Source organism: Ciconia boyciana, chromosome 15, assembly GCF_034638445.1.
Source record: "Ciconia boyciana chromosome 15, ASM3463844v1, whole genome shotgun sequence".
NCBI lineage: Eukaryota > Metazoa > Chordata > Aves > Ciconiiformes > Ciconiidae > Ciconia > Ciconia boyciana.
This window is the reverse complement of record NC_132948.1, coordinates 4,200,707-4,220,258: the sequence shown is the minus strand read 5'-3', so window position 1 is coordinate 4,220,258 and position 19,552 is coordinate 4,200,707. Positions and strand designations below refer to the sequence as shown.

The following is a 19,552-nucleotide window of genomic DNA, read 5'->3' as shown; positions in this document are numbered from 1 at the left end:
GTATGTTCATTTGTAACATATCGGAGACAAAAAGAGGTCTTTATACCAGTTTGTACAAGTAGAAGCATCGGGTTTACTGTCTTTTTGAGTAATAGTTTTGCCTCCCTTTTGGGTGAGCCTGAAAAAAGTGCAAATTTTTCACCTTGTCAGATGTGATGGCATGGTTTTAACATTTAGTTCTCAGAGGCTTATCTTGACCTCTACTAAAGGATTCTTCCCTTTAAAGAAGCAACTGATAAGCACATCAATGTATTTGCATTCACCAATATTAATTTGGTTCTGAAAATACTATAGTTGTGTGACAGTCCTCTGGTTTTAAGCCAGAAATAATAGTTTAACTAGAGATTATGTCACCATGTGACCCACATTTGAGAACAAAATGGCTTCCCTGTTTTAGCTTGCTTTTACAAGACTACTCCATCTATTCTGTAGATACTTTCAACACCAGGCAAAGGACTCCTTAGTCTTAGGAATAAAAGACCATGAAGAAAGTACCAAATAATTTTCAAAATCAGACAGTGGATCTAGCTTTGTTTTTTTTTCTTAAAGATATTCCCTCTTACTTAGATGTGAGTTTTCCTCCAGTGACCTGAAACTTCTGAGGAAGTTCTGCTTCTCATTTTCAGTCACTGTTGACAGTTCAGAACTACTTAACATCTAGAGGTGTTTTTGTTGAATGACTGTTCTTTCTAAGTTTTCTTTTTAGTTGCTACTATTTCTTGATACAAATATTGTAACAAGGTCATACTGCAAAGTTGCAGAGTTTTTGGACTGTTAGTCCTGGATTTTTAGTGAATGCGAAATAGAGGGCAAATGATTTTTTTTCATTATTTTTTAAATCTAGTGTTCACAATTTCTCTTCTTCGTTCACATCTTCTATTAAACATTAGAGGAAACTGTAGTGTAAAACATTGTGCTCTTTAAACTAGTTTCCCACCAGCCCCAAAGGTTTGCTCTGTCTCGCATTCAGTTTTATCTTTTTGCATCCATTGTTCCCCTACTGAGTGCTTTTCATCTTTTTATGTGCATGCTGATCTTATGCGTATTTAAATTATATTTTCTTTTATGTGTGTGGTTTGACTAGGAATTCTTATTGTTGGTAAGAGGAAAGACTTTCTTTTTAATTGCAAGGGCTTGAAGATGACTCTTAAGATCTTCTTAGCTAATTTCTGGTGAGAGTAAGGCACTAGATCTCTCTCTCAAAGATGAAGTTATCTCTCAGATTCTTGAGGAGTGTATAACAGGGTGGTTATACCATTATAAAAAGGCAGCTATATTGTTTTTTGCTACCTCTTTAAGAAAGATTCTAGACTTCCCCAGATGAACTGAATAGTTTGCTGTTTTCTCTATTACCTTACTTCATAGACAGTATCTGTCTTCAAAGACAATGTTAAAAACCCCACAGCAACCCTTTCCTGTAAGAGGATGTACAAAGTTCTTTCAGCAGAGGTCCTAAACTAAAAAATATTAATTCCTGAACTTATCCTCCTCTGCTATGAATTAACTGTAACTTTGGGCTTATATTTGCATTAAAGATGATATACTCACAAACTGTTTTCTGTTGCTTCTCTGTTTTTAATCATTAAGAGCATATGAAAGAGTAGCTGGGCATTATCCTGACATTAAGTGAATTTTTAGAAAAATACAGATCCTAATCAACAAGCTGTATTCCAAAATTATGTTTACAGTACATAAATGTCAGCATTATATTGGATCTAAATTTATATTCTACCCAATAAAATAGCAGAAATTAATAAATTCATGATATTGACAAAAATTTTAAACATTCTGGAGCCAGTAAGTAAAACTGCTTACTACAGAACCTATTTAATTTGTATATTTTCCCCATTTATCTCATTCTAATGTACCTGGAACTACTGTACGTGAGCAGCATCGTATCTGCTTCATGGAATTTCTTCTCACTTCCCTGCTTGGGAGCAGTGTCAGAATGGCTCCTTGGGGAGCCGCTAACAAAGCCTGCATGTGTAGTACTGATTTGGCAGTTTATACAGACAGATTTCTTTTTTTTGGCTATTAATGCTGGTCCGGTGGGTAGGTTAAGCGTACATTTGTCTAGAGAATTAAGAGTTAAAAAGTGGGCTGTGAAAGGCTTTGGCAACCTAGAGGGAGCTAGCAAGCTCCAGCCGTGACTCATTCTGCCTGTGTCAGTCAGATAAGCATCAGCATCTGTCACGAATGCAGGCAGGTAGGGTTAAACTCCGAGCATGCAGAGAGTGAGGAGCAGGGAGCCTGCACTGCAGGGGTTGTAATGTTTGTTCCCGGTTCTTCAATTCTCATCAACCCTTCAGCTACAGGAGATCTATACTGGATCCATGGTAACCGTTTTAGCACACTACACTTCCATCAGCTTGTGACAATGGGCTGCGTTCAGGTTGCCGACTGAAGAGCTGTCTCCTTTACAGAGCAAAAAAGAGATTAGTGGATTTGCAGTGAGTGAGGACCTGAGTGATGAAATAAATAAATAAATAAAAATATTAGAAAATGTGATTTAATGAGGTAGAAATCGCACAGCAGGCTTTTGCATTCATTCCTTTCACACACGTAGCCAAAGCCAGCAGGTAGCTCGGGTGCTGCACATCATTGAGAAGAACTTGTTCTTTTGTTCTGTTGGTTAATTAAACTGAAGCAAACACGAGAAAATCAGCTGAAATTAAACAACTGCTTAACAAGTTAAGTGGTACCAATTTAGAAATTATAGTAAGAAATACATTGTAATTCTTGCTATTTATTCCTCTCTTCAGAGCTGATTGTATCAGAGCCAGACTGCAGTAGTGTCCCAACAAGAGTTCCAGATCTTTAGCAAGCTCTTTTAGAGAAATAAAATCTTACCGATATTTCTTCCCTTCCTAAAGACCAATTAGCTCCTAGTAGCTATAGTTTATTAGAATATTCCAGGAGAAAGACTAGTTTGCTGTTGATTAGAAGCCTGTGCTGAGAAGATTCTTGGTAGTATTAAAGGGTAGATATGTCCCTTGGCTGACTAGCAAAGGATCAGGCTACATTCTCATGTAGTGTCACTAATTGGATTGGTTGGAGACATTTTCTTTTTCTACATGAATCAGAATTGAATTACTTTTATCTATATTACAGTAATGATTTTCTTAGCCTGGTGCTTTGATTTGATTCAATGTATGTGTTTAAAAAAAAAAAAACAACCTGAAAAAAAATCCCCCAAACCAATCCAAAATCCCCAACCTAAAACCCGGTTTAATCAGACTGGGAGACATTCTGCCTGCAGAGTGGTAGCCATGTTGGTAGCTTAAGGGTTAATCTCTTGTTGCTGTAATACGATTTGAGAGCAGCAGCTCAGTCTGCTTGTGTTAGCAAGATTAAAAGCAGGAGCTGCAGTGCCATTGCAAGCACTGAATGAGTGGGACTGTTGCAGAGTGAACTGTAGCTGAATTTTGTCTTTTCTTCTTGCTTTTTTCACCAGCTCCTCCCCCCTTCGTTCCTACTCTCAAGTCTGATGATGACACCTCAAATTTTGATGAACCAGAGAAGAATTCGCGGGTTTTATCCTCTACGCGCCAGTTGAATCCAGCGGGCTTCTCGGGTGAAGATTTGCCGTTTGTGGGGTTTTCATTCATCAAGGCATTAGGGATCCTCAGATCAGAGTAAGTAGGAATTATTGCTTAGGTGGATAGGACCACTGGAAAAATGCGAAGGTTTGTTACAGTGAGGATGGTGTGTGTGTGTAGGGAAAAGCTGTTTTAACTGGCCTGTACTCTGCTTTAGGGAAGCTGCCAGATTCTGGCTTTATCTGTTGCTGCTGTGGCTTATGCATGTCCTACTGTTCTGTGATTATTTCTGGGATGAGGGGGAGGGAAGGGAATGGAAAGATTGATTCTAAACCAGTTATTGTTAAAATTGTTGTTCAAATACTTTGAATTAGTTGTTGCTGTTAACCAGGGAGCAGTAAGTGATTGCATTTCTGGTATTGCAGATCCCTGAAAGAAGGAGAATACTGAGGAGTTCGGAGATCGAAAAGCGGGGGGGTGTTATTTTATTGGGTCAGAAAGTGGGCACCAAGTGCTGGGGATGTGTAAGGCTGAATCAGTGATCCACAGAAATGGAGCTCCACTAATCTGGGAATGTGCAGCGATGGGTCAGTGAACAAGAGAGAGAGCTTCACGGCAGCTGACTGTGTGCTGTTGGGTCAAGTTAAATATGAAGACTGCTGTATTGTGTGTTAAGAGACCGGAGATTCAGATGAAGTATGCAGGGTACGTGTTTGTGGAGGGAGGTAAAGATCTAGAAAAAATGGTTTTCAATTGAAACAAAACATGCTTTCCGAGAGAATGGAGTCGGAGAAAAGGAAGAATATAAACAGTATGGTATAAACCATTTGGTGTGGTGGGTGGTTAGTTTCCGATGACAGAGCTATTGGAAAAGTATTAGTGCGGTACGTTAAGTTGAGAAGTCCTTACCTCAGTATCATGAGGCCTCTCAGGAATGCAATGGCTTTAGCTGGGTTAGTGACTCAATGCACTAAGGTGCTGTGTTTTTGTGTCAACCATCGTTCATTGCTGCTAGTTAATTCCCTTAAGGGACTTCATTGTCAATCCGTCTTAATCAAGTTTTCATTTTTTTTGTCATATTGGTTGTGATAGTTGCTCTGCGGTAAGTGTGTAACCAAATCTAGTGATACTGTTGACATCTTTGATCTTGCCCACACTGTGAATCAAGGTTATATGATGGTTATGCCAGTAATAAAAAGGGAATTTTTGATTGTCCCTCCTCAGCAGAGTTGCTTTTATGACAAAAGAGGAAGGGAGAGGACATAACAACCAAAAAAGTATTATTTTGGTGAAATGGTCTAATAGTCAGCAGAATTAGAAAAATGGAATGTTGTATCTGTAGATACCTGGGGTTAAAATCTATCTTGATTTAGCAGTGAAATAACTTATAGTGTTATCTTTTCTGCCTGGGGAACTGCAATCCATCTATCAAGGCTACATGACCATTCATGACAGTCAGAAGAGGCTCAACAGTGACCATAGATGTATGGTAAAAATGTATATGTAATCAAGGCTCAGGACTAGAACTGAAGAGGAGCGTGAGGTAAAGTATCAGGAACAGTGGTGTCACTGTGCTGGAGGTTGAAGGCTGAAAAGTAATATAGATATAGCAGATTGATTGATATGCTTTCTTTGTGGAGCTAGTACCGAAGATGCGTATTGAAGTTGTATTTGAATTGTGGTAATAGATGAGAAGGGGTACAGCAAAAGAATATAGAGATTAATGTGCTCTGGAGAAATTTTGACTGAAGTAAAATTTTTTTTTTTTTTTTTTTCCCCTGAGCTGGAACAGAAAGACATAATGTACTCAATTTTCCCCCAAATAATTTTAATATAAGTAGATCTTAGTGGTTTCTTTTTTTGAATGAGATCTCGATAAATGCACTTTGATATTTTTAGCAGTAAATAATTGCATTTTGTTCTAAGGTGATTTAAATATGGCAAAGAGTGTACGGAGACTTGAAAATAATCTGTATTTAAATAATGCAGTGGCTAGTTTATTCTCAATATCACTGCAACACTGGGTCATAAAGATAACTTCTCACTTACAAAATATTGTGTGGTGTATGTTTTACTTGAGGAAAAAAAAGTACTGTTTCTGTCCACACTAGCTTGAATATCAAATTCTAGATGGGGAAGAGAACAGTAAATGGGGGATAGGCTTATCTGTTGTGAATCTTGGGATGTCTTCTCTGAAAGGTCCTAAGTCATCAAGTTTATCAGTCCAGAATTTTTCTTCTTAAATCTTTCCTCTGAAAGTCTAACCCTTACGGTTGCTAAGTGATGCAGATCTGTTTTCCTGTGTCTGCAGCATGATGGCCCTAATGCCTCTAGTGCTGCTCACATTTAGGCCAGGCAACTGCAGAGTGCCATTAACAAGGTCCTTGAAACTTTCATTGCTTTTAATTTGAGGGCTGTCAAGCTATAAACTTTAGGGTTATACTCTCACCCTTGTTCACTGGACAGTAAGAAGCCATAGCTGAGCTAGGAATTTCAAATACTTCAGAGAAAGGACTGTTCAAAAACATTGGACAGAAGAAGGATAAAAGAAGTTCTCTTTTCCATCCTCCTCTTTCTCCCAACCACTTAGGGTTAGAAGGGTTCAGCTAAGTCACTTAGACCTGTTGCCAGAAATTATATAGTCGGTGTGTATTTTAGAAGGGTCCATTGAATGAAAATGTTCTGTATGCTGTCCCATACCATGAGTTTTGGGAAGAATTTGTGATCCTGTAACAAATGTAAGATCTAACAAAAGAGCAAAAGGCATGATAATGTGTCGTAGGAAGCAATCAGGAAAAATCAAGGGCATTGCTTATGTCATAGGTTCCTGTACTAGCAAAGTGTTAAATCTCCTGTATGATTCTAAGAACTGGGATCAGGCTACAGAGAAGGACCAGCTAACTCCTTCTCCCATCATGGCCTCTGAGTTCTTGATTTGAGGGAGAAATGCCTGCCTGACTGCAAATTTGGCTGCTGGTTTGGCTGCGAGTGTGTGACTGTGACAAGATAACAGGCAACTGGGAGTTTAATTCCATTAAAAGCCAGCCCCACCTTACTTCCTGTCCCTAACTGTGGCTCATCTCCAGTGCTTAGAACAAGTGAGAAAAACCCTTAGATGCCAGAAATATGCATCAAGTGGTGAAAGTAAATTGTTCTTGTCCTTTGCAGGTGACTAGCAGAAGCTCTAAGGCATAAAATAAATACATTATAAATCCAGGGCTAACCAAATATACCAAAATATCTAATACAAATAAATACCTAATAAGATATACCAAAATACCTAATAAAAAAATAATGCCTAATTAAAAAAATAGTTTATGATGTAAATTTTTGCCTGCCTCTGTCCTCTCTTAGGCTGGAGTAAGGAGCTAAAGGGGCCTGACTACTTATGATACAAAACTTAGGTTAATACAAAATACTTGCTGAACAGAGGCAAGGCTGACAGTGGGACTAGTACCTAATCTCGGTTGCTGATGTAGGGTTTTATTTTTTTAAATTATCTTTCAGAATATAATAAATGTAATCCTAGTAATTCTTGAATTGTGGTCTGTGAGGTTTTGGTAGATGGTCCAAATCTTTGCTGTGGGTTCCTAAGAAGTTGTATTTTTCAAGGTGGGGTTTTTGGTTGTTTGGGGGTGTTTTTTGGTGTTTTTTGTTTGTTTGTTTTTTTAATTTTAAAATTTTATATGGATTCGTGTTTGTCATTATAAAATACTGAGAGTTAAAATGGGCCATTCTTTCAAAAAGAAGGACTACTGATTTCTTCCAACAGTTTGTCGGGTTCTGGTAAACTCTTTCACCAAAGATAGATTAAAGAGGAAGCAGAGGATGAACATACCAAAAATATGCTTTGCTTCAGCTAGCTCTATTCACAGATTGATGGTATCACTGTTTGTTTTTGGTTGGTTTTTTTTAGGCCTGAGCAAGCATTTACGAGGGGGTGGAAGGTACAGATGAGTATAATGCTAAAAAGAATAGAGCATGAGGGACGGGGGATGAAATTATAGGCAGGTTGTGTGGGGGCCAGGATTAGGACAGATGGTGTCAATCGTTGTGAGAAGGAATAAGCACAGGTGAGTTGGGGGTTTGAGAGTGGCATAAAAGGACAAAGGAAGGTATGAGGTATGAAGCACAAGAGAGGTTAAGATATGAGCTCGATACCTCAATCATCTTATAGCTTTTCCTATACTAATACTTTTTTCTTCTTCATCTCAGCCATGTTAAGACCGGAGGAGCTTTTACACAACTAGCACCATTTCTGATAGTTCTGCTGGTTGGGGCTGTTGCTGATCTAGCTGTGAAATCACTAGATAGTCAGCTGTAAGTTAACTTGTTTCTTAGTCATGCAGGCAGTGCTTCTTTTGAAAGTAAATTGGCACAGCTAGTGCTATCAGCGCTTGGTACTATAGACTTTTTTTTTAATCTTTTATTGCAATTTTCTTGTTGTATGCTGGTTACCTTTTGTTAATCTTTTTTTCACACTTCAGAGGAAACACCAGAAACTGCTCTGTTGTGCTAAGAGAATTGATCCAGATGTAGCAGTTAATTACATGAAATATTCTGAGATGGTACCAACCTGAATGATAGCTTTGCATCAGGGCTTTTGATGTTGGATTGTATGTGTTTAATTTCTGAGATGATGCTGACTGAGGATGAATATGTGTCCCAGCAATGTGGGTATTTTCTACCTTGTCATGCAGTGTTGAGAGCTTATATCACCATGACAAGGCTTATTAGATTAGTCAGTATTCCATTTCTCTTGATTTCCTCTGTCTGCCCCCTTTCTGATACTGTGAAGGTTGTATGGATGTTCATGAAGTTGTTCTAATATAATTTGTACACAGGAAAGAATTACTGGGAAAGAATGTCTCTTAAAAACTGTGTTTTCTAGTGCTAACTGAAATCAACTTCATTTGGGGATAAGATGTACTGTTTCCATGGCAGGAAAATTGTCGTGTCACCAGGACATATTTTTTTAAGGAATGTCTTCCTCCCTTTGGACAGGGATGAGGAAGAAAGATTGTAGTTCTAGTTTGTAGTCTTCTCTTTCCTTGCAAAACTGACACTAACCCTGAGGAGCAGCTCCCTCTACAGTCACCTAATGAAATTCAAACTTCGGTCAGTACCAGTCTCCTGTGCTCTGTCCCATCCCATCACTCCTGGCTGAACAACGTGTCTTTGCAGCGCTCTGTATCTTCTTGCCTGAATCTGTCCTGTTACTTCCTGTGTTGCAGTGCATATGGATACTTTAAGCTGGCTTGCTGGGAGAAATTTTTGAAATGCAAAATGGTGCCTGTAATATTAGGCTCTGATTCTTTTAATAGCAAATAAAATAAAATAGCAAATAAGCAAAAACAACAAATAAAATTAGCCCCTTTGGGGAGGTGAAATAGAAGCAGCAAATAAAACCAGGTCTGTGAGAACTGGCTAGAGTTTTCTTAGGTATTGTCTCAGATTTGAAAAGAGTAAAACTAAAAAGGTGACGGCTAATGTTGAAACTATAATTAAAAAAAAAAAAAAATTGCTTTGGCCAGTGCAGTTCAGACCTGTAAAGCTAAATTTTTATTATAAAAAGATTTTCAGACTTGTCTCAGTACACATTTGCAGCTATTTACATATATTTGATTAACATTTTGAAGCAGATTTCTTGGTGTCTTTTTTAGTTAATGTGAGCTTTAATTTGTATTTTTAGACTGATTTTTCTCAACTATTCATTTTTAGCCTTGTTTGTACGCCCAGCTGTTATGGGATTTAATATGCATCTTTCTCAGATGGTTGTCTTTTCTCTGTAGAAGTATAGACATGCTTTATAAATTGATTTTTAAATACAATAATCTGATGGATCAGATTGATTGGACCAGGACTAAAGGAATGCTTTACAAAAGCATTCACTTTTAACATTTGTTTTTTATTAAGTTCTGATCATATCTGTATCGTTGACATGCAGGATTCTTTCTTCTAAGTTTTTCCACATTAGGTTTCTGAAGAAATATTAATATTTGACCTTTCAAGGCAGAATTGGTGGATTTTGCTATGTTTGTTTGCTAATATCAAAACAGTGTTTCCTAATGACTACTTAAGGTGATGGTACTGGAGATCTATTTTGATATAGATATGTTGCTGCAACATTTTCATAAAAATCCATGAGTCTTTTTTTGTGACTATCTTTCATATCTATTTGGAGTAAGGAGTAGATTTTTCTCAGAAAATGGTGGTGATGGAATCAAACTTTCCTTGGTGTTAAGAAGAGACTGTGCTGCTGTGTGTGGGTGTATGGCTATATGCAGAGAGCTGCTCAAAGCTCATTTCTCTCCATGGGGATAACTGGCTGCATACCAAACTGTGGCCAGGAGAAGCAGAAAGTAATGTGTGGGCAGACTGTGTGATCTTTTATTAGCACCTTCATTGTACTTCTGTGTTTCCATCTATCAGTTAACACTGGTTCCATCATTAACTGCTTAAATATCTAGTTTGAATCATTTTATGCGAGGGAGAATGCGATTTTTAAAATTATGTTTTGATGTGTGTACTTAATTTTTTGGTTGCAAATTACATATTTAAGACTGCAAAGCACTAAAAATATGCTCCACAACATTGAGTGGCTTCCTATCCTTTTCTAGAAAGAATTTAGACTAACAGAAATGGTAAACTTCTTAAATGTTGAGTCCCAATTAGACAGAAAGCTTAAGAACATGTAAATATTTTCCCCAGGTTTCTGGAGTCAAATTGTTTTGAATAGTACAGTTAAGTTGTGTCTCATGAAAAAAATTACTTCTAAGTGGAACTCTGAAGTTCTGCAGTGTGACTAATCATATTGATATTGATTGAGTTTGTAGGGGTCATATGAATTGGGTTAGGAAAGTTTTTCAGTTCAATTTTGATTCACAGAAGGTAACTAAGGATATTAAATTCTTCTTCCTGTGGTGCAGATTATGACACGTTAAAGTTTTTAGGGCATTTATACTTTGATGATAATTTTAAAACCTGCTTAAAGTACAAAATAAAAAGCAATTCTCTGATAATTTATCTTTCCAAATGGTTACATTGACTTTATGCTTTGTTTTTGTTACACTTATAAATCTGTACAAGTTATGCAAAAATGTTGCTGTGATTTATTGTTTTCCACTCTAACATAAAAGTCACTGATGGAAAATATTAATATTGTAACTAGAAGTACACATGGATTATTTAATAATTATATACTGTCATCAGGTTTTATGGTATGTTTGATCTGAAATGATGGCTGTTAGACTGATTACTGCACCTTTCTTTTATCCTGGAATAAGTAAGGACCCAATGACTTTACCAAGGCTGCATAAATGCAGATTTCTGTACCTTTTGCCTATATTCATGTTCTGTTTGGCTTTGCTCTTTTAGATCTGTTTTTTCAAGCGTGGATTCTCCAGCCAAGGTCAGCTCCATGGAAAAGAAACTTCTTCTCAAGAGCAAAGAACTCCAAGACGCCCAGGACAAGTGTCACAAGGTATTTATTTATGCGATTGGCCATCTCCATTGCTCCAGGAATCTGCAACCACTGTATGTCCAGGGATCTGTCAGATGCTGCTGATCATCCAGACTCATGGTGGGCAAAGTGCTTTTCCTTCAGTGAGGTGGCTTCCTGTCCAATACAAAGGGAGATGAATTTAGGCCATGCTGTTGCTCTAGATACTTTTATCTTAACAAGAAGCGGCTCTGGATTTTAAACAGTCCTTTTCTCAGCGTGACACAGACGACTGCTTCTTCCTGCAGGCCGTGCCTCTTCATCATACGCACAATTACAGCAGTACTGTTCAGAGGTTCTCTTCCTAACTCATCAGCTTCTACTTACATAACTGTTGTCACGTCACTGGTTACGGTGAACATCTTATAACAGCTGCTATGCTCCAGTAAAGGGAACCCGGTGGAGTCTTTTAAAACTTACTGCTTGTTTGAGACTTTTATGAGAGTTCGATTACTTTTCTCCCTGCTTTGTTCTGGATTTGACGATTTGCTCCTGACAAGGAGATGGGGGGAAACCATCTTCTGGTCCAGCATGGATTTGGGATAAGGTTAAAGTGACGCATCTCTGCAAGTCAGGTGAAAAATGAGTGTGTCTTCTTTGCTAACTGGGGTTCGAAGAATGACTGAATATGAACAAGCAGCTTGAATGAATGGGGTGACTTAGACTTACTACTTGTCCTTAAGAAGAACTGTGCATTCCTGGAGCAGAGACAATGGTATTGGAATTTAAACACCATTTGGAGAAACATAGCTAGAAGTCTCTTGGAGACAAATTCCTTACAAAGAGAGCTCTGAAAGTAGCAGTTAACAAAGCTTTTGAAGCCCCTTTTATAACCTCTTGATATTTATTGCAGATGGAGCAGGAAATGACGCGGTTGCACCGGAGAGTGTCAGAGGTGGAGGCTGTACTTAGCCAAAAGGAGGTGGAACTGAAAGCCTCTGAGACCCAGCGATCCCTCCTGGAGCAGGACCTGGCCACCTATATCACAGAATGCAGTGTGAGCCCTTACACCAGTCCTTTCAGCTATGAAGGCCTGAAATCTGGTGGTCTTTGCCTTTCTCTTCCATCATGGTTTCAGTTGGGGTACTTGATGGAGAGAAAATAATATGTGAGAGGATATCTGTTGAATATGGAGTCCTGAATTGTTTGCAGAGGCTTGCCTGATAGTTTTATTCAAACTTTGTTTCATGGTCATGCACTTAGAACATACAGGAATAACTACTGTCCTGGTCTTGCTGAAACTGTTTGTGATGTTTGTCTTACTGGCTGTGCTAGAACATGCTTGGGTTTGACTTCTTGCAGGTTTCTTAGCCAGAAGAGGATGGGACCTAATCAGTACCTAGACAGAAGTCTTCAAGGACAAATAAGAGGATTAAGAAACAAGGGTGTTGCCTCCATCTGTGGTATTCTGAGTTCAGACTGATCCAGTTCCCCAGTGTAGTGTCAGGGATGATGCTAGGAGAGGTGCTATTTTTCAGATAGAATATAAAAATGAGGCCTTAAAACTGTGTCTTCAAAGATCATTTGGCATTTTTCATGGGAGCTGGAATGTCTGCCCAGTTGTCCTGGCAAGATTCCAGTGAGGATATTTTCATTCTAGTTAATAGTCTCTGTATTTTCAGTTGGATATAATATTCTGTTTCCTTTCTTGTACCAAGAACAAAAATCCAGATAATACTCTGTTTCAGAAAATTGAAAAGCATCTCTGATGGGTTGGTTTGTTGGGAAGCATATCTTAAAACGGGGCCGAGTGATTTTCCTATACCAGATGCTACTAGGTAAATAAATAAAATTAAGTTTGTATCTTTCTGTTGAAGAATAATATACAGTTGATAGGAGGACCACTGGTCTGTCAAAATTTGCAGATAAGGTATGTGGTGAGATACAGAAGCAGCTCTTCTGTTCTTTGTAGAAGTTTAACGATGATTAAAGGATTTAACTCACTTAACAGCAACAAGAAAAATGAATAGGCTTGTTAGTAACAGGAAGTTGAAGGATTGTATCTAGGTTGTGAATTAATAGTGCTAGATATATAGATAAATGCTGTCAATAATGGATACCTTTTGTGATCTCTGCTTGGTTTTTGTCTCTAAACCTGATGTGAGGAAGTAGAGATTTGAACTAAGATTTCAGGGTAGTAAACAGTGTTTGTAAAACAGGCTGCTTCTATCCAGATAGAAGCAGCACTGGGTATGGAGTTCTTTAGGGTTCCATCATTGGTGCCTCAATTTTTTTTCTTTTTTTTTTTTTTGGATGCCTCACTGCAGTCAAGGAGGCATTTGTATAGCTAAAGATCTTTATTGTACAGCCATCTGAAAAACCAAAGACTATGTATTGAACATTTTGCTTTCTGCAGAGCTTAAAGCGAAGCCTGGAGCAGGCACGGATGGAGGTGTCTCAGGAAGATGATAAGGCACTACAGCTACTTCATGATATAAGAGAGCAAAGCCGAAAACTGCAAGAGATCAAAGAACAGGTATACCTGCTTCTTCGGGGAGCAGAGTGGCTATCTACAAATAGGCGTTCTTGGCATATTCTAGCTCTGTTGCCAGGATTAAGTTTTATGTTGGTAGGCTGTGATGACTCCCAGTCTGCGTGTTTTCACATGGTTTCTTAAACAAAATGGGAATCAACAAAATTACACTTCTGTGTGTATTGCAAGTAAGCACAAACTCCAAACTTCAAGTTTTTCTTTTCCTAGTTCTGAAAGTACTTAATCTATAAAACCAGCTTAGGAGAACGTTGCAATGCTTTAGTAATATGCTGCATTAGAAAGGAACTATTTGTTTTAAATGGTCAAGCCATACAAATTTCACAACAAGTTCATGAATCGTCACCTGGGAGAGAACTGAGCTAGCCTTAATTTTGTGTTGTTTTTTTTTTTTCTTCTTTCTTATCTGTCCATTTAAAATGCTTAATAGTCTTTCAAAACAGAATCTGTGTTGCCTAACTGTTCTGTTCTTAATTTAATCTATTTGCAAAGTAGCTGTTCATAAGTTTGTTTTTTTTTTTCCACCAGAAGAATGTTGAAAATTCATTAATCCATACAGTTGTTCATAAGGAAAAAAATGTCAACATTAAATGAAAATATGGTGACAAATGTGGACATTTTTAGGATTTAAAACAGTCTACAAGACAGAACCCATTCAGTTTTATGAATTAATAGCAACATATTGTATTGAGAAAAAGAAATTGAAATTTGCTATGGTGTTCAAACAATTCTTTGCAATTATCTGTTGTTTTTCATCTTCAAAGCACTTTACAAACATTAACTACCTAATTTCATAGTGTTTGAGACAAGGAAGCCCAGAAACCTTGGTAATAATTCTCCAGACATGAACAGCTCTTATGTAAAAAGTAATGAAATGCAAAAACCAACTCTCTGGATGTAGCAGGCCTCCATAGACTTCTACAGCATTCTTCTGGATGGTTGTTTTATGTAATAGAAGATATCTAAAGCTCATTACTCTATGTTCTGGTGCTTTGTTATCAAAGTTGCTTTAAATATTGAAACGTGGAACATTTTTGGTGATGATAAATATCAACAGATTTTTAGGCAGTACAGACACATGTAACAGAGGAAGAATAATGCAAGTAATTTTTAATCAAATATTTTGTCCCAGAATCTTTTAATTTGGCTTGTGAAGATTCACGATGACATGAAAATGCTGCTTAGGCCAACAAACGAATTTGTCATATCCTGCAGACTTCCATATCTGGGGTGGTCTCTGAGCTATCTGAAACTCATGTGCGAGAACACTGCAATAAAATATGCAGAGATGTTTTTGCTGACTCATACCAGCAGGTGGATCTTAGCCATCAAAGTCTTGGATCATTATTTTTAAGTCAGAGGGAACTGGGAGGTGAGATGGAAGAGTCCCTTAGAGTTTTGCTATTGAAAACCTGAAGCTTGAGAGGGAATGAGTAAAATTAACAGCAAATCAGAATCTTCAAAACCCAATAATTAGGCATTTGGTATTTTCAGGGCAAGACTGTAGGTTCAACTTAACCCCAGGCACTTGAACAGAAGAGCGTGCTGGGTTGGGGAGGGGGGTTGTTGTTTGTTTTGGGTTTTTTATGAAACCTGTGTTCTGGTCATTACTTGACAAAGACCCATATGAATGGATGAACTTGCAACAAATCAGAATCTATATTTTTTTTGAAAGGCCCACTTATTTGTATACAGCTACCCTGATGTGATTTGCTTCAGGTATATGCCCTGAGCTTTGCCTGCCCATTAATATGCGCTTAAGTACATCTTGGTAGTTTTTAAACTATGACCAATGCATATGCAAGAGGTATTGTTCTGTATTGCCTTGAGTGACATGGCCTGTTCCTCTGACCTGACCGTGACATTTATTCAAAGATAGTCTTGCAAACATCAAGAAACAAGAAAAACTGAAATATTACTAATTATCTCCTCTTCTTCCTTCTTTTCTCCCTCCCCATTCTCCTCCCTTCCCAAACACTCATTCTCACAGTGACAACTATAGTCATACCTGTAATTCTTCGGTCAGGTGTTTGCTGATATAAAAGCTGAGTATTTTAGAAAGTCTTAACAAATTATGATTTCTGAGCAGAACATCTATTCCTTCAAACCATTCTGCCTTTTTTATTCACAAAAGTGTTTGTATGAAACAAATATTTGCATTAATGTATGCTCACTTTTATTATAAAAAGGCTCTAATTCTTTCCAGCAAGAAAATAAGATCATCCATAGAGATACTAACTGGAAAGAGTAGGTCCCCTGTCTGCCTTACAAACTGGAGAACCAATTTGGGGATTACAAACCAAAGAGCCATTCTGCCATGCTCCCTGTAACGGATAGTAAAGCAATCTGTTAAAGACCCAGCTTCTTTAAATATCTGCATAAGCTCTCCATATTGCTAGAGAAGCACAGGCTGACATTAGGGTCAGTGTTCATGCAATCACTTGTCTAACTAAAGACAGCTGGCTGTCTGGAAGGAGTGATGACAAACCTGATTTTGTCATGAGACAGTTACACTTTTCAGTATGGGGGTAGTCAGGCGTATTGTAAGATATTAAAATGGAAAGAAAGACAGACTCCCCCACTGTCAGTCCTTCATAATCTTTTTTCCTAGCTCTTGATGTGCGTGTTTTCTACTTGTTCTCAGCTTCATAAAAAGTACTCTGGTTTTGGCTTTTTTTGTTTTTTTTAGAGTAATTTTATAAAATGTATACTTACAGGACTTAGTAAATGCTAAATAAACATAATTAAATTCTTTTTTTCCAGTAAAGATACGAGAAGCAATCTCACGAGCTAGTCTCAGTTTGAGTACCCAGTCTCATTGAGATAGTCAGTTCAAATGTTCTTTTCTTCTCCCACCTTCCCCATCCAAATGCCCTGTCTTGTAGTGTCCTGCATGGGGAGTCATTATTTCTGCCTATATAGGCAAATATCTTTTATGGGCAATGCAATTTTTAGACAGTTTTTCTAAGTTAACATTTGATTTTAGGTTGTCTCCCATACAGAGCAATATGATCCTTTTTAACTCTGTGAAGAGAAAATAACTGATGGCTAGAAGCCACAGTATGCTACCCCTCTGCTTCTCCTTCTTTCCTTTTACCCAAGCTGTGCAGATCTGTGGTAACTGTCATGTTATTAGCCTGAGAAAATACATCATGAGGGAGCATCTGGGCATTTAGTAGAGGCATCAACTCAAAGGCACGTTTCTGTTTCAGAAGTTAGAAATGTAATTTTTATCATTTGTATGTAGATGTATGTATGTGTTTCGGCAGTGAAGCTACTCTCAAAAAGTCAATGTTTTGACTTTTATGAGGTATTGACTTGAAAATGGCAAGACTCAAACCAGAGCACCATGGATATTTTATTTTATTTAGCTCTTATTGTTTTATTTTGTACTTTACTTTTCTTCCACATATTCTTAAATGCGCCTCTTGCCTGCAATCAGTATTCTGGGATCTGCTGCTCCAAGTATTTCCCCTGTTGCCTCTAAAATGTAATACCTTTTCCTCCCCTTCCACCACAACTACAGGAATATCAAGCTCAAGTAGAAGAAATGAGGTTGATGATGAATCAGTTAGAAGAGGATCTTATTTCAGCTCGCAGGCGTAGTGATCTTTATGAATCGGAGTTGAGAGAGTCCCGACTGGCAGCTGAAGAATTCAAACGTAAAGCTACTGAATGTCACAACAAATTGCAAAAGGTAGTTTAGGCTTCATGGGAGAGGGGGCTAATGCTTGCTTGAATTTCTGGTGCTGTTTTACACACGCATACAAGTTGTGTGTGTGTCCTCTAAAGATTAACGTGGTTTGTACAACTAATACAAAATGTCTTTCAATTGTACGCTCAAAATAATGTAATTTATATTTTGTGTAACTGCTTGTGTTTAAATTGCATGAGGTGATGACTGGATAGAGGACCAGTGTACTACAAGTTTTCCTGAGACTTTTATATATTTTATATTTAAGTTACAGGTTAAAGATCAAGGCAAAAATGAAGCAGGAGAGTTGTATTGCAAATTGGAGAAGGTATGCTACTTCAGTGTCCTGGAGTTTGCTTCCTGGGTCTTTCATATTATGCACAAAAACCAAGAGTGTCTTTGGCTAGTCAGTGACATGCACAGCCTCACATGCCTCCCTATTTTATTGGGGTTTTTTTAAGTCTTTTTTTTGGTGAAATTAACTGTTCTTTCTGATTTGATATAAAGCTGTGTCTGGATATCCTGTTCTTAATGGATTGTGTTCAGAAGCTAGGCAAAGACAAGCCATTATGTATAATCTGAGTTTGGAGCCAGGTTAGTGATACATAAGGGTTTTCTTTATGAATAAAAATAGCAAATGAAAAATAAAAAGAATTCTGAGTATTCTCACCTGAAAAATCTACTTGGTGACCAAAATATGAAATCAACCAGAAGTTAGTAAAATGGGAGTAGATTTGCCAAGAAGCGTTTTGGTGTGTTGGAATTTATAGGGAGAAACAAAGATTTTTGGGAAGTGAATTAAAATAAATATGGTATCATAAGTAGAGAGCATTTTTTTCCTTTTTGGTTTTACGACACTCTTTCCCCCCACCTTTTTATTTAACTGTAGATCAATACAGAGCAGCAGGCCAAAATCCAGGAGCTGCAGGAAAAGCTGTCAAAGGTAATGTCTGGGTAGTGAAAGTGAATTTTCCACAAGATTTTCCAGTGAAACCTTAATGCAGAGGAGCGATGCACTTTGTTTTATCCTCAAAAATAGAATTAGTCATAGCATGGGGGATGATAAGGAAAAGGGGTGGGAACTGGTATCTGAAAATCATTGGTGTTCTCAATATGCTTTCGGCTCTTGAGACATGTCAACAGTGTTTTATTTTTACAAATGAAGCTGAGTCAGAACTGGAGTAGTGTAGAGAAATTCTAATTTAAAAGGCCAGTTTGGGTATGCAGTATGCAATGCACTGGTTCCTTGCTTCTGAAGACAGGGTTCAGATGTTTTTAGCTCACTAGTAAAATACATGTTGGACTTGGTTTAGTCTCCCAGAGTACTCTGTTTTAATTGCAAAATCACTTTCCAGTTCAGTTATTCACAGAAAAAATGTTGAATGATAAGGGTTCACAACAGAATTAAAATACCTCAGCAACATAAGCTGAAGGAAGTACGTAATATCTAATGTTTGCAGTTATGGTCAATCTGTCACTTAAGAAGGCACTGTAAGAACAGTAGGGGAACTTCTCTTATTGGGATCTTTCAGCAGAAAAGGAAGGGGTTGTCATAATAATCCACTGAGAGAGCTTTTCAAACTTGGCACCTGCTGAGAGAGGGCTTTTTCAATGGTTAGTGATCTAGAATATGAATAGGGGGCCAAAACTATGTAGAAATAGTACTTCTAATATTAAAACATTACTGTTTTGAAATCCTCCCCTCCCCTTTTCTCCTTTCATTAATTCTAAGGAATTATCTGTAGGCCAACAGGTTATTCTCCCAGTGTTTTAGTAAGAGTGTTTTGTGAGTTCTTTCCAAGAACTTGAGCTGAATTTTGGGGGTAGACTTTACTTTCAGTACATAGAGACAAGTAGAAACTTGCAGTACAGCATGACAAACATGTAGATGATCTGGATTTTCAGTTTTTTGTGAAACAGAAAAGAATTATGTAATAGAAGTTAGAATTTGGGTTCCTGCACATGATTGTAGGTTGTCTTAGTTTTAGACTGTGAGGCCAAAGTTCTGTAGCAATTTCATTCAGAATGTTGACCGTCTCAAGGTTATGAACTTTTCACATACCAAGTTTTTGTGTGGGTGTTTTTCTTATAATACCTTTTTTTTTTCCCTTTGGCTCTTTAGGCTGTGAAAGCTAGCTCAGAGGCAACTGAACTTCTTCAGAATATCCGTCAAGCAAAGGAGAGAGCTGAGAAGGAGTTAGAGAAACTGCAGAATCGGGAAGATTCTAATGAAAGCATGAAGAAGAAATTGCTTGAAGCGGAGGTGAGTGGAGAATGTCTGTCTAGAGTAAATTAGTTATTGGGATGTCTCTCAGTTCAGGAACCCT

General features: G+C 37.7%; 1 protein-coding gene across 8 annotated transcripts in view; it reads left to right on the top strand.

Annotated features, from left to right (window-relative positions):
* CIT (citron rho-interacting serine/threonine kinase) overlaps nt 1–19,552 on the top strand; it is a 75,958-nt gene that overhangs the window by 12,675 nt on the left and 43,731 nt on the right. For 5 of the 8 annotated variants that reach the window (XM_072879827.1, XM_072879826.1, XM_072879821.1 and 2 more), the window contains exons 10-17: nt 3,455–3,635; nt 10,917–11,022; nt 11,894–12,037; nt 13,397–13,516; nt 17,058–17,228; nt 17,494–17,553; nt 18,115–18,168; nt 19,348–19,488. In XM_072879827.1, the coding sequence (XP_072735928.1) occupies nt 3,455–3,635; nt 10,917–11,022; nt 11,894–12,037; nt 13,397–13,516; nt 17,058–17,228; nt 17,494–17,553; nt 18,115–18,168; nt 19,348–19,488 (977 nt within the window). The remainder of the gene's footprint in view (nt 1–3,454; nt 3,636–10,916; nt 11,023–11,893; nt 12,038–13,396; nt 13,517–17,057; nt 17,229–17,493; nt 17,554–18,114; nt 18,169–19,347; nt 19,489–19,552) is intronic. The other 3 variants (XM_072879828.1, XM_072879825.1, XM_072879823.1) reach the window with 1 other exon arrangement.